Here is a 14,426-nt window from a genome sequence, read left to right as displayed (position 1 = left end):
TATGCATCTATTCCGCCAGGTACACATCGGACCATGCGCCTCGTCCTAACACCATAAGAACGAAGCGCACAGCGTACCAGCTGTGCACCACGGCGGTTATCCGGTTTTGAGTTGTGCTGTGCCCAATGTGGGGGACAGCAAAAACGGATGGGTGTGTCGTTGGGACAGAGGGAGTGGGATATCCGCAGATTAATCGGAGTGTAATCCCTTCCTCACTGTCGCCAGCTCTCCATGCTCTCACTCTCCTTCCTCCTCTCCTTTCATGTCTACTCCCCCTCACTCCATGCCTTCCCCTGCTCATGCGAGCCACTCCTTGGGGAAACCGCGGACGCCGCCAACAACCTCGGGACGCCTCTTCATTGCCTCGGAGCGAGCCCACGAGGTCTGGCCGTTACGGCCCTTCTTCTTGCTTTGGCGGGCAAAGAGGTGGCGCATGTCGACGGGAGCGTCGGCGGGGAGGGCCGACTTGGGGTCGTTGGCGGCCTCGACGAGACGCTCGAGCATGTCCGAAGCAGACTTGCGGTTCATGCGCGCGGCGGGGAAACGCTCCTCGGCAATCTTGACGTAGCCCTCCTTGCCGTTCTTGTCGGCGGCGTGAGCCTCGCCGTGGACGCCGGCGGCGTCGGGGCCAAGCTCGCGGCGGCCGGGGAAGCCGGGAGACCAGCGGGGACCGGCGAGGAGCTTGAGACGCTGAATAGCCTCGGGGGTCTTGAGGGGAAGGGACGAAACGGGGGCCACAACAACCGACTTGACGTGGTAGGGCGAGTTGGCTTTGGAGAGGTCCACGGTCGTGGTCACGCGGATCTGACCCTTAGGGACGACGAAGCGCGTCGAGGCAGCTGTAAGGGTCAGCAGGTGTGCAGAAAACGTGAAGCAGGCGTGGAGGAAAGGTAAGGCGTGAAGGAAAGACGACCTGCTGGTGCAGAGTGAGACAGAGGAGGAGCTGCAGTAGGACTCATCCAACGACAGGAGAGTACTGCGCAGCGAATGTCACTCTGTGTCCACCTTCTCCCACTGCCGTCACATGACAGGCAGGCAAGTCATCGGCAGCACTGCTGAGGAGCTCAAGAGACAGCAGGCTACTGTTCCAAGACGCCCAAGAGACATGAGTGACACCAATCATGACCTCTCTGCATATCAAGCCTTCATGGCCCGGCAGAGAGACATGTTGGGAGCTGGGCCCGTGAAGCGGAACAGGACTACCACATTGCTGCAATGTGATTGACACAGATCCGCCCTGCTGTTGTCAGAGCGTTGGACGCAGCAGTCCGGCGCCCAGCACAGGCAAGACGGACACCGGCTGCAACTACCTCATATGCAAGGATATGAGGAGCACGCAGCGGGCACGTCCGCCTGGCCATCCAGCGGCTTGCTCGTCCTCCACTTCGCTGTCTCTCTCGTGTCCCCATCGGCTCCTCCTTTCCCTTTCTCCACGCCCAAACGAGCGATGCGCACACTTAAGAGCCGCCTTGTCCGTGGTGACCTTGGCAATGAGCGAACGGACGCCGTCGATCTCCTTCAAGCGGCGCCAAGTGTCCGAGGTGTAGTCGTCAAACTGGTACTCGAGGTCTTTTGGCGACTGGTTCCTGACGTCCTCGCTGGTGAGACCGCAGCGGGCCGCGGTGGTGGAGAAGGCACGCGAGGTGGAGACAGCGGACGAGGCCGAGGCCGAGGTGCACGCGCGCAACGTGCGCGGGAGGAGCGACATGGAGGGTGGTGGTGGGGAGGGTGGTTGTGGTCACGACAAGATGTCGTCCTTCGTTGAGCAAAGACGGAAATGATGGAGGTCGCGAGCCCGACATTTTCCAGCGCGCCTATAGACCACGCGATAGGTGATGAAGGCACGCCACAATAAAACCCACCTATTTCAAATTAGGCACCCAAGTTTTAAATTGGAAACTGTTAGTAATCAATTCCTAAATGTATCAAGCCCCCAATTACCCAAGGAGCTGAACCGGTCGGCCCGTCAACCACGTATTGTGCATGATGATGCATACTTTGTTGTTACGTGTACGTTCGCACTATCCTCTTGCGACGCCTGGATCCGCCCGTTGTTTCGCGCTTGCTCCCAACGGGTGCGGACGGGAAGGACAGGATGAATTGTGGCATTCCTTGCGATCGACGACCAAACGCTCCGGACCGCAACGATTGTTGTGTGCATGTGGGAGCACGCTCGCTAGTCGGGTCCCACTACGGGCACGTTAGTGCACAGTTAGCACCGGGGTGCGACAAGTGAATACGTACAGTACACTGTAAGTGCACACCACACTATCAACGCACGACGCGTCGAGTGGTTAAAGGGCGGATTCGGAAATTGCTTGCGGCTGGGCGGCCGTGGGTTCTTTGCAGTGGTGGGTCTGATACCAGCAGGCTTGCACGGATCTTTCGGAGGCCTGAAGAGAAGACGCAGGAAGTGTCCGACGTCGAGCGTCATGCACAGCTTGGACCTTTGGGAAGCAGTCTGGACGAGTGCCGAGACGCAACTGTCGCGACTTGTTCATTCCCGTGACATGCCACGGAACGGACCACTTTGCCGCTACAGTAACGACAAGGAAGACGAATGGCCGTTCATGACCCGCGATCGCGTCGTCCATTGTGCCATCCGCGTCGAACCCACATGCATATGCAGCGGAGGGTGGAATTTGGCCCACACGTGGGAGTTGGTGAGGTAACGAGGAGGTGTTACTAATCAGGTTGGGCTACAGGTAGACTATGGGGAGAAGGGAGAGGGAAGTGTAAGTACTGTACACAAAATAAGAAACCCGCTGGTGTTTATATAAACCCAGTCTACAAACTGGACAGATTGTTGTTCCAAATGTCCTTCTAATCTGAATATGCCAAGAGGGCGCGCAATGTGCATGAGGGACGAAGAGACCCGACCTGCGGAATTGTCCAGCCGTGCTGATTGGCGCCAGGGTAATGGCAACGAGGGCTCCGGAATGAGAGTGTGGCCGCCGTGGACGCGGGTACAGCTACAGCGACTGGCTGTAATGGGCGCGGAGAACCAGTGCGTTGAGCTTGAGCATGAGGATGGTGACCGAGCCCAGGCGTGGGGCGTAGACGCCAGCACGGTCGCGGACGTCGGGCTCATAGTTGCCGCGTTCAGACAGATCGACGCACACTGCATCTGTGCGGAGGGCACGCGTGGGGATTTTGAACGATTGACCAGGGACAGCGGAAACGACAATGTCGCTCTCGGCCAGGAGAGATGACAGTGTCGGGTTTTGCGAGCAAGGGAAGGGAGTGACGGTGTAGCAGTCTTCAGAGGAGGCGCGCTCGTAAATGTGGGTGGAGTCAATGTCGACTGAGAACACGCGGGCGCCGTCGTTGGCGAGCATGCCGGCCAAAGGACGACCGACGGTCTCCGAGCTATGTACGAAGCGGCAGTCAGCACGAGGCGCGTGAATAGAAGACAAGAAGCACAAAAGGCAGGCCCCGGCGCGCTCATCGGGGCCAAAAAAAAGACGAGCCAGAGGACAATGCGCTCATTTTTGGGCCGGCTCATGCACTCACCGGTTGATAACGGTCACCGTCTTGCCGCGGAAACGCTCACCGACAGGGAGTTCGGGCGAGTAGACTCCGGCCTCGGGAGCCTGGAGGGCACGCACAACGGCCAGCGCCGTGCATGGGTAGACCGTTCCCGTCGCGGGGTCGGCAGTGAGCTCCTCGACGGTTTGTGGTGCCTGCGAATACGAGCGCTCAAGGGAGGTGGGGTGGACACCTTCGACGTCGATGCGGGGGTGGATGAGTTCACGAAGAGTGGCGTCGCGCTCGGGAGTGAAGAGGGGGAAGTAGACGATGAGGCCGTCCACAGAGAGGTCATTGTTGAGCTCCTCGATAGCTGAGCGGACCTTGTCGAATGCCTCGTCGTCTTCGAGCTCGCGACATGCCGAGATGTCAACCTTGTCAAACACAACTTCGGCGGCCTTGCACGCTCGAGCAGTCATGTCGGCGTACATGTGGCACCCCGAGTCGGCGGTGGCGAGCAGACCGACAATGCGGAGAGGGCGGTCGAGCGTCGCCAGGGCCCTCGAGAGCTGAGCCTTGATGGGTCTGGCCACCTTGATAGCCGCCAAGTCGAGACATGCGTGCGGAGGTGGCGTAATGGGAGACTCGAGGAACAAGTGGTCCTTGGCCGCAGGTGGGGTGGACGGGACGAGGGTGATGGTTGAGGATGATGATGAACGCGACATTGGGGGAGGTAGGAGGGCGAACAGCATATTAGTCGCGACGGACATGATGACGCTGTTTGAAGAGAGTGACAGGGTGATTGGTTACAGTTGTTGGTCGCGGAGCGAGATGGTTGATGAGTGGATTTGGACACCCCCGGGGCGATAAGGGCCGCTTCCTGGAGGGTAGAAGAGAGGGGTCACGAGCGTGTATGTAAAGGAGTGGGGTAATCGCGAGTGTCGTCGAGGTCGGCGACAACTGGGTGGGCTGGTGAGAGTAAGGACGATGTACGGAGCTGGTCGGTAAGTGAGAGAGAGTGTGTGTGGGTGTATGTAAAGGAAGGTGGACGAAACCGGGTCGTGTTGGGAGGAACAAGAGTTGGGCGACCCATCAAATACGGCACGCCTGGCCCTCAACCTTTCGGGCAGTCAACGGATACCTGAGAAAGCTTTCGGGGCGGCAGGTGGAATGCATGGGCGGGGGCAGCGCTCTGACCTACCTCTGGCCTCTGGTCTCTGGGCGCTCTGAGCACAGTCGCGACACGGGAGTCCCAGCGCGGGACGGACGATCGACGGTTCATGCGCGATTCCCGCATCTCCTCTAACCCACCCGCCACTGCCCGTCGCGCAGACATCATTGTGGGCGTGTTGCCATTGCGCCTCCTCTCAGCCTGCGCAAGACAAGGTTTTGGATGCATTTGTTACCATGGGGCCTACAATGAGACCATCCAGGCAGGAAGCGCTGCCGGCACAACCGCGCTCCTCCAAATGTAGTTCCCCTCAATTAGCAAACATAGACCGGCATGCCGTTGAGGCTGTAATTATACGTTCGTGTGTAGGACCTTCTAGAGGTCCACAGACACGGCGTTACAGTGACCTTACCAACCCCATACGTGTAGTACATGTTGCAATGCATAGAGCACGTATCATAGACTTCACATAGACGCACAGACAGTCGCAGGGGAGCAACGGCTGACGGTTGACGGTTGCGCGTGGTGTTTATCGTCACTTCCCGTCTCCCGTGCTGGGTGTACGTTTGAACATCTCGGGATCAGGTATAGTGGTATGTAGTAGGCTCCACTGGCCACTGGGGCCACCGAGGGTCCAAACAGTGTGACCCGTGATAGCATGCAGCCGAGACGACGTGTACACGGGTGGTGGAGACGCCAATGGTTCGGATACGCGTCCCGTCCCGGCGCCACAGTTTTCCTCACTCTGTGGATCTGTGGGTGTCTGCCGTGTACATACATCTACTGGCCGTTCCATTATCGGCCACGGAAACGCTCCGGGTAAGGGAACCACAGCCGCGGACAAACCTGTGGCCTGTGGCTAGCTTTGCTGAGACACCCGGCAGGCTCGGCAGCGGTTCTTGCTGCACGGGCAAATCCAGCATCCCTGGGCTCTTAACCGCAAACTAAGTAAACGGAAGGGGGATGACAGTACACCATAGGGGTTGCCGAATGCTGGCAAGACCCATTCTGTATGTAGATCTTTACGGGAGAGAGTGGGAACCATTGCGATCCAGCGTCATGGCGTTTCAGGACATTGCTACGTGGTTGCATACCTCTGCGACTACATAGCAGTACGGAGGCGAACAAGGAGGAGCTACCCATAGTGGCGAAGCCCACCGTGCCCGCGGTCCGCGGTTGTGCTGATGCTGATGATGGTGTCCCCGCATTGCCGTCACAGCCACTGGAGTGGGATCTGGGGTGGGCAATCCAGCCAGCCTGTGGGATGTTATGCACATGTATTTGTATTATCGGGTGGTGGCAGACAGCCATACAAGCTGCTGTCACCGTCCCGCACATGCGTTCTGAAGATGGGCAGGCGCCAGGCGCCGCCGTTGTCACTGCCCTGCAGAGACTTGCACACAGAGCCACAATACCTAGTCGACCATTCTTCTGATACTGCTGTTGGAGTGGATATACTTCATCTCCCCTCACATCCAGGCCCTGGTCTGACGTTGTTCACATTCCGGCAGACGTCGAGGTCATGGCCGTTAACGTTAAATCCGGACATTGTATTCGTTCCCATATTTCTTGCGATAACCTTATTGCAAAAGCCAGAAAGTCTTCCCGGTTGCGCACCCAGACCTTAGTTATCTGGTATCTACGTAAACATGGTCGTGACCGGCGGTTGAGCTGACGGCATTGGGGGTTGAGGCACTCAGACACGTGCAGTACAAAGTGGACCTGTCAGTTTCGTGTGTTGCTCGGTGGCCGACGACTGTGCTGCTAAACAAACACGGTGCACGTTCTGGACTCAGACCCACTGTCCTGTATACAATCTCATAATGTGCAGTACTGCTGCGGCCAGAGGCCAGAAACAGGGGCCTGGCGATAATTATCCAATCCTAACCATTCCCTCTCCCTCCCCCCGTGTGTAATGGCGGTCTACAATGAGACCTTGAACCTGCATATGCAAGTTACTATCTCTAGGTCCTTCTAAGTGTGAGATTATATGATCGATCTGTCCACGTCCAAGTGACCAAGTGATAGGCAACGGGTGCATGGCTAGAGTCACCAAACCGGACCTCCTCCTGAGGGCGCCACTGTACCGCTGTGCCGTGTGTGGGCAGGTCAATATCACACAAGGCCCTCGGCCCCTCGCGAGCCCTGCAGCTTGCAGTGTGCACATCATGCGTCTGCCGCAGTGACCAGGAAATGGTAGCACAGCTGCCCCCTCTGTGTGCTGGGAATTGTGGCCAGGCGACCCGAATGTTGTCTGGTCACTCGTAACTGCCAGTTGCTCTGGGAATGGACAACGGATCCGAGGTTGACATTGGGAAAAGGTCAGGAGATCAAGTTCTGGATTCCCACGAACCCCAACAAGCTGTCTTCCACAGATCACAGTCCCCAATCCCCTCACCATGCTCACCAGCGCGCTGGCCGCAAACTATGGACACCGTCTGTACGCGAACGTCAACGTCGCCGAGCTGATCTTACCCCGCCCGGCTGCCTGGCGCCCCCGTGTCACCTCGTGCGGCCTCTGACATTGCCAGGACCCTCGAGTCCCTCGGCCCGTCCCAAGCTGGTTAGACCCACATTGCGCAACGTTCGCTACCCACTGGTCACTGCCGCAGTCGGCACGTTTTAAGGTCAAGGACACCGACTGGGGGAATGTGGACCGGGGCCGCACCTCCGATTGCAGCCCTCGACGGCGCGTCGGGTCCAGCTGTCCACTGGCCACTGGTTCCTTTGGCTCCGACAACAGTACAGTCGCTTTGGCACGACTGACGCCGACGTCTACTCCCCCATAGGCTACAGGCCACGAGATGATTCCCCTGGCTGTGTTCTGCCTCGCTTCGCGAATGTAAAAGAGTCCTGGAACGCGTCGTCGCGCGGGCAGGGCGACCTGCGGTCTGCACGTTGACCCTCTCCGTCGCTGCTTCCATCATGTTGAACTCGATACCCTAAAGCCCCATGCCCACTTTCCCCACGGTCTGTCAGCACTGCTTTCGAGCTAGGCACCACACACTCACTTTGCTTTTCTCTACCACGCTCGCTTGTCTTGTTGACGCGGCGTAGAGTTGCGGCTCTCTGGACCGCGTCTGAAAATGGGGGGAGTCCAGGCACCGGCCAGCAGCCGGCATATGCTTTTGGTGTTTCAGACTGACACACACGCTACGAAGTGTGATGGCAGAGATGTACATTGGTTGAGAACCCGTCGTTATCCCATCTGTCAACAGGGTGTCCATATAGAGGCCGTGCATAGCAGAGTATGTACGTGCATGAGCGGGCCGTAGATCCTCTAACGCAAGTCATATGTGTGGTACCCTGCTGCCAGTGGCCAGTGACCAGTGGACGCACGTCACCACTGGGAGTGCGAGACGCCAGCGATGAAACACAGGTGCCCAGAGTGTGAGCCGAACAAACATTGAGCCGTCGTCGTCATCGAGTCACCACTTGTGCTCTCTGTGATGCATACAGTTGACGATTGTTCCACGACGCCTCCAAACACCCGCCCTTCAAACATCTGCGATGGGGTTGTTTATACGCAAAGCTTGTCTCGTGGTCGTTTAGAGCGCAGAGCCTTGTCGTGGGCCCGAGACAGTGCGTTCGTCGGTTGCGTCTTGTTTTAGCCCATCCGTCGAGTAATGTCTGTCTTGCGGGTGTGGTAAACAACAGAATTCCCCTTGTACCTGTGTGAGTGGAAGCAAGCTTGCTTCACAAATTGGAAGGCTTTTACTTTTTTTCCCTGCCCAGCTTACCGAGCCTGGCGTTGCTCGTCGCAGCGGCAGACAGCAAAGCAATAGTGTGCGCCGTGCAGCGCGCGCATGCGGCGGTGCCCAGACAAGGGTCTGCGTCCACCGCGGCGCAACCGCTGCTGCGTGGACAGGTGAGCGGTCACCCATCTGGGTCTGGACAGTAGTGTCCCTTCTCCTGTATCAACCCCGATTCGACACCGTTGCCCAGTAACCCTGGGATGCCGCAGAACCGCAGCGTGTACGCAACCGAACGCCGAGATACGCGGCACAAACAGTTGGGTGGGTGGGTGTCGTGCAGGCAGGCAGGCAGGCAGGCAGGCGGCAGGCTATGCAATGCACAGTCGGACTCTCAGAGACACGATATCACGACAGAACAAGAGTTTGGACAGCAACACACACACACACACTTTCCTTCTCTCCGTCCATATCGTCCCAATGCTCTCACACCACACAGCACCGCAACCACCACACACAATGTCAATGGCGCTGCGGCCAACAAGCCAACGGCAAGACTGGCTCGACCCAAACCTGTACACGGGTCCGTCGTCAGCATCATCACCGTCGTCGGCGTCGTCATCGGAGCTGCCATACACCTCCGAATGTCAGTATGGCGGCTACAACGGGTTCGCTGGCCGCGCACTGTCGCCATGTGCCGAGACGACACCCAGGTCATGCTTGAGTCCTGCACCTCGCGACAGCATGTCCCCACCACCAGCGACGACGCGGCCAACAACGCCACGCCCACCGCGCTTTGACAGCTTCTACCACAGCGGCTCGTCGTCGGGCCACGGGCACATTCTGAGGCCGACAAGCCAAGAAGACAGTCGCAACGGCTCCGTTACGCCGCTGGGCCAACCACTGCTCTCCCCCTCGCCTTTCCTCACTCCGTCCCCGCTGGCCTCGCCGTCTGCATCGTCGGACGGCTCCCCCCCGTCGCTGCATACCCCTCACACGCGATCGCCCGTGGTGCACGGGTACAGCAGGAGCACCGAGTATCACCCCACGTACCACACGTCCGGTAGCCTCAGCCCCGGCTTGCCCTCCCACCATTCTCATGCCGACCGCCATGCCCAGCGCACCGCTGCTCCATCGCCATCGCCGTCACCGTACGCGCCAGGAAGGTTCCAACCCCTCCGCCCAGCTCCATCTCCCCCTGCCCAGACAGCCGCGTACAGCGACGAAATCAAGGTCCGACACAGCAGCCACAATTCAGCGCGGCTGCCGAACAGCCACAACAACAACAAGCATTTCTCCTCGACGCCAGTGCCATCTGCCACTGCCGGCCTGGGACCCCCAAGTGGCGAGCGCGTCATCCGCCGCTGTAGCTCTGCGGTTGGATTTTTCGGCACCAAGCACTCGATCGCAAGCTCGAGCTCGCCCAACGTCAGTGATGGTGTGACTGCTCTAGGCGCTGCAGCACACGAGGCAGCGTACAACCATGGGTTTGGGAGTGCACCACCACGCCCTGTTCGTCGTGGTGAGCCGCCATCCCGCACTCCCGCACCACCACCTGCGACGCCATCCGTTCCGGCGGCACTGCAGAGTGGCCATGCCGCTGCGTCAGGTGGCCACCCTGGTACCCCTGGTGGTGGTGCGCAAGGACAAGGTCTCCGCGCTCCGTCTTTTGCGGGTCCGGCGTCCTCGTCCTCGTCCTCGTTCATCGTCGACAGCAGCAGCGTCGGCGTGGCCGTCTCGCCCATGACCTCGTGTTTCCCCAGCTCGCCAATGCCCGCGCCGTGCATGAACAAGGGCGCGTCGGCCGTACACGCGCACCGCAGGCAAAAGTCGTCCTCGACAGCACGTACCGCGCTCACCACATCCACCACTGCGTCGTCGTCTGCGTCCGCGGGCGTGCTCACGGCATCCACCCACTCGACCACGAGCGAAAGCACCCCGCCACCATCGACCGCGCCGTCCACTGCGAGCTGGACAGACCGCCCAAAACTGCCCTTCACGACCCTGCCGTGCCCGTACGGCGCCCAGTGCGACCCGTGCATCCACCGCACGCGCGTGCCCGCGTCCCTCGTGTCGGGCTCGGGCGTCATCGGCGTCCATGGCGGCGGGTACGGCCGGTTCGGGGCCACCCCCGTCCCCGGTTCGGGCAGCCTCGCCGGCGTGCCCGGGCGCGAGTACGCCGTGGTCGTCGAGGGCATCATGTACGGCGTGGTGCGGGGCAGTCCGCGCTGGGGCATCGTCCACGAGCTCATTGTGGCCGCGCGGAACGAGGGCGAGGTCGCGCAGGCCATCATGGCGAACTGGGACACGATGGACAGTGGGTACGGCGGCTGGCCTTGAAGTGAGTGGGTGGGTGGTGCGTTCACCTGTTGTGGCGAGAATGGGACACTTGTTTGGTGTGGGTGGGGAGGCTGTAGAATAGAGAAGAAAGAGAGCACACGCTCAGAAGGAAGATATACTGTATCATACTATTTAGTTGTCACGAGTGTATGCCAATCATCAGCAACGTTGTTATGTGTGGTATGTGGCACACGCGGCCGCCACTGAAGGCGATTCGCGACGGACGGCTTGGATCCACGGCCGCGTCATTTTCTGTGTCGTCACGACTACAAACAAACCTTGAGCCTGACGGGCCGCTTCTCTCACGGTCGCGTCACTTTCCAGAGGCCAGGCTCCCGCGGAGAGTGCGCGTCACTAGTGCTGTGGCAGCCGGACGAGTTAGTCTGATTTCGTTTCACTGCAACCAACAAGCAAGCGAAGAGGGCATCGAAAAAAAACAGGGTTACATGGGTCGATGCCATATACATGAGGGATAGTATGATGCTGATAAAATGAGAGAGAGAGAGGCCCAAAACGATGTGATTGCAGGTAGAGAGAGATAAAATTGTGATGGCGAAGTTTGATTGTTGAAATGAGGTGGTCGCACTGTTGCAACTGTAAAACGAGAAATGAAAAGGTGGAAGTGAGTAACCTAGAACACGACCTTGACGTCACCGACGCTCGTCTCGATCGTCAGGCCGGGGCCCTGGTTCATCCAAGGCGGCGGCGGCGGACGACGGCCCTCGGGGTCCGTGTTGCCATGGTCGTCGCCGGGGAAGGCGGGGTGTGGACGCTTGTTGGACTCGCGGCGGTCGCCCTCGGCAAACTCGTCGTCATAGTCTACGCGGTCGAGGTGCTCGTCGGCGTCGTACTCGTAGTCGTCGGTGTGGCGCTCGACATCGCGCTCGCGGCCCTGAACGTCGGCCCACTCAATGGTGCCCCGGTACTCCTTTGCGCCGTTGTGCTCTGCGCGATTGAGGTCCAGGACGCGACGGCGACCTGCGCCCGTCGGGTCCGCAGTCTCGTCGGTGACGTCCACCTCGATCTCACCCTTCGAGGTCGAGAAGCGGACGTCACCTTCAAAGTTCGGGTGGGCGTAGATTTCAATGTCGCCGACCATCGAGTGCACACGCTGGCTCAGCTGGCGACAGGGGACCTCCCATGTGCCGTGGCGCACGATGGTGCGGTCATTGTTGCCGTTGACGTTGGCGGTGATGGGCTGGAGGGCGCACTCGGGGTCGGAAGAGTTGTGCCTGTTGTTCGAAGGACGTTGTGTGTGAGGGCGGTCGGGACTCTGCTCGCTCTCCCAAAGGAAGAAGCGATGGGCAGGTGACTTGGCGAGGGACAGGTCCAGGTCTATGGCACCAGCCGGCGTGACGAGCTCGACACTGTGCGAGACGGAAACGTTGGCGCGGATGTTGCCCAGCGTCTTGATGTTGACGACCTCGGCGCGGACGTGCTCGACGACGACGTCGCCAACAACGGCCCTAACCTCGAACCCAGCCATGTTGACGCCCGAGAGGTCGCCGACATGAACGTTTCCCTCCTCGCTCCGAATGGTAATGGGGGGCACGAGGTCGACAGGCAATGAAGAAGGCGCGTGGGAACCAAAGGCGCCCAGGAGGGTGTCGATGAAGCCCGCCTCGCGACCGGGCTTTTGAGTCTGAGAATGCCTCCTTGACCGACGAGCGTCGGCGTTGAGGCTCTTGGCGACCTCCTCCGTGTCGACCTTGCCATCCTTGGACCGCGGGAGGGAAACGTGAATGCGGAAAGTGAGGCTTGAGCTGGGCACATCTGCCACTTCCTTGCTCCTAACAGCGACACCGAAGCGGGGACCGTTGCGATGGCCGCCATCGGGACCCTCGCCATGTCCGTGGCGTGCAGCAGCAGGCGGAGGCTGATGCGGCGAATGCAGAGGCATAGAACCGTTCTGGAGCATCAAGCATACCTTGGACGCAGAGAGCATTGCCCACCCAGGCGAGTTGCCCGTGTCCGCAGCACCAGTCTCAGGAGCCGAAAACTCGCCGCGCACAGTGACAATGACCGGTGGTCCGCGCCTGGCGTCGGCCACCGCCTCGTCGCCAAACGTGATCGCGCTGTCGGGGACCGAGCTGGAATCGACATAGTCGTACGCATCGACCTCGATGATGCCGACATCGGCCGGACCGCGTAAAGAGAAGAAGAGCTGGTCGGCAGCCAGGGGCAAGGCAAAGACGGCCTCGGCAGCACGGTTCGCTCCCACCTGGCTGTCGGTGAAGACGGCGCACTCGACCGCCTGGCCGCCAAACTGGCTGTAGTCGTCGTCGCCAGGATGGCCAGGTCGTGGCCGTCCTCCATTTCCCTGGTCGCCGCCAAACCCACCGGCACCACCACCGCCAGGGAAGCTACCCATCCCAGGAGGCGGGTGCCGCCAGTGTCGCCGTCCAGGATGTGCGACAATGTAGAGAAAGAACAAGACGGCAAAGCCAATAGCCAACCGCGGCGCATCGCGCAGGCGGTCTCGCAAGTTGCGCCGTGCTGATTTGGGAGGAGGGAGAGAAGTGGAGCTGCCGGCTCGTGGGGTGTATGGTGGAGGATAAATGGCAAGTTCGACGTCGCCACCGGCGCCAAGGAACGGCTGGGCCTCGAGCTGGTTGTTGCCTGCCAAGTTGGAGGCCGTGAGTGGGTGGCCATAGCCTATTGATGGGTGCGGCACAAACGGGACGCCAACATCTTCGTCGATGCCAAAGTCGGCAGAGTCCAGTTCGTCATACTCGTCGTCTGATAGTGGTGCCTTTGTGTCTTCAGGCAGGATCATGGTGGAGCGTGTATGATGGGAGGAGGCGAGGCCGGGGGAACGGGGAGGGGGAGAAGGAAGAGGAAGAGGACGAGGTGAGAAGGGCGGGTGAGGTCGAAAGGGGTGTGTGTGTGAGCGCTCACAGCGTCGAGAGAATGAGAGTCGGGGTAATAGGTTGGGTGGTGGTGGGTAGTGTTGTTGAGAGGGAGAGAAGGCAAGTTGAACAAGAATGGATGGAGCCCGTCGCTGGGGAGAGAGGAGGAGGGGAGGGGGAGGTTTGCGCGGTTGGGCGGCACCTTGGCTAGCCTTGGGGGAACATGCGGCGTAGTAGAGTAGGGTTGTGGTTGTATTGGAGAAAGCATGAAGCTTGAGCGCAGTAATTGGCGCAGTCCGAAGCAGGACGGCAGGACGCACCACCCACTGCCGCCGACACTGAGCGAGACACTGCCCCGCAGCGACGAGGAGCAGAGACACACACCACAGGCCACAGGCCAGGCTGCGCGCGCAGTCGCCTCCTTCCGACCGACCACAGGGTGGGGGAGCCGAGCGGAGGCATATATTTTGGGTGAGCCACCAGCCCCGCCAAGCACACGGCGAGCACCCATTTTTTGCTGGCTGCGCACAAACCGGTCTTGGTGGCCCCGCAGCACCGCCAAGACTCGCAGTCACCAAGCCATGACCGAGCAAAGGCGCAGACAGTGCGGCACAGCGCAGACGAGCAGCCAGGGGCTCATGGATCCAAAAGGAACGAAACCAGCACCGAATCTCGCAGCGCGCGTTTGATACACAAGTGTGGGGGGGTTGTGTTGTGTCATGGTGCCTGCGTCTCGTGTCTCTCCTACATGATACAGAAAAACAAATCACGCGTCCTCGTCGCGTCTCCGTAGCACAGGATATAGGGGTGGTGTGCGCCTGTCCGTTCTCTGCTCTGTCTGCTCTGTCCATCTCAAACGTTCAGGTTCTGGAGCTTGTCAGACCACACGGCAACCTTGCGGTGAGC

At 59.9% G+C, this 14,426-nt stretch overlaps 4 protein-coding genes across 4 annotated transcripts; 1 reads left to right on the top strand and 3 right to left on the bottom strand.

Moving 5' to 3' along the window:
- Positions 1 to 297: 297 nt before the first annotated feature.
- EHS24_008537 (uncharacterized protein) lies at positions 298 to 1,708 on the bottom strand (the record flags this gene model as incomplete). Its single annotated transcript, XM_028623848.1, has 2 exons — positions 298 to 839; positions 1,456 to 1,708. The coding sequence occupies 2 exons, from the start codon at positions 1,706 to 1,708 to the stop codon at positions 298 to 300; spliced, it is 795 nt and encodes a 264-aa protein (XP_028475822.1).
- A 1,264-nt stretch (positions 1,709 to 2,972) lies between these two features.
- EHS24_008536 (uncharacterized protein) lies at positions 2,973 to 4,193 on the bottom strand (the record flags this gene model as incomplete). Its single annotated transcript, XM_028623847.1, has 2 exons — positions 2,973 to 3,369; positions 3,514 to 4,193. The coding sequence occupies 2 exons, from the start codon at positions 4,191 to 4,193 to the stop codon at positions 2,973 to 2,975; spliced, it is 1,077 nt and encodes a 358-aa protein (XP_028475821.1).
- Positions 4,194 to 8,850: 4,657 nt separating this feature from the next.
- EHS24_008535 (uncharacterized protein) lies at positions 8,851 to 10,671 on the top strand (the record flags this gene model as incomplete). Its single annotated transcript, XM_028623846.1, has 1 exon — positions 8,851 to 10,671. The coding sequence occupies one exon, from the start codon at positions 8,851 to 8,853 to the stop codon at positions 10,669 to 10,671; it is 1,821 nt and encodes a 606-aa protein (XP_028475820.1).
- Positions 10,672 to 11,302: 631 nt separating this feature from the next.
- Positions 11,303 to 13,447, bottom strand: EHS24_008534 (uncharacterized protein; the record flags this gene model as incomplete). The annotated part of the gene is made up of 1 exon (XM_028623845.1): positions 11,303 to 13,447. The coding sequence occupies one exon, from the start codon at positions 13,445 to 13,447 to the stop codon at positions 11,303 to 11,305; it is 2,145 nt and encodes a 714-aa protein (XP_028475819.1).
- Positions 13,448 to 14,426: the final 979 nt, after the last annotated feature.

The sequence above is a fragment of the Apiotrichum porosum genome (assembly GCF_003942205.1).
Source record: "Apiotrichum porosum strain DSM 27194 chromosome Unknown scaffold_7, whole genome shotgun sequence".
NCBI classification, from domain to species: Eukaryota; Fungi; Basidiomycota; class Tremellomycetes; order Trichosporonales; family Trichosporonaceae; genus Apiotrichum; species Apiotrichum porosum.
The sequence above is the reverse complement of the archived record's forward strand: the minus strand, read 5'-3'. Positions and strand labels throughout refer to the sequence as shown.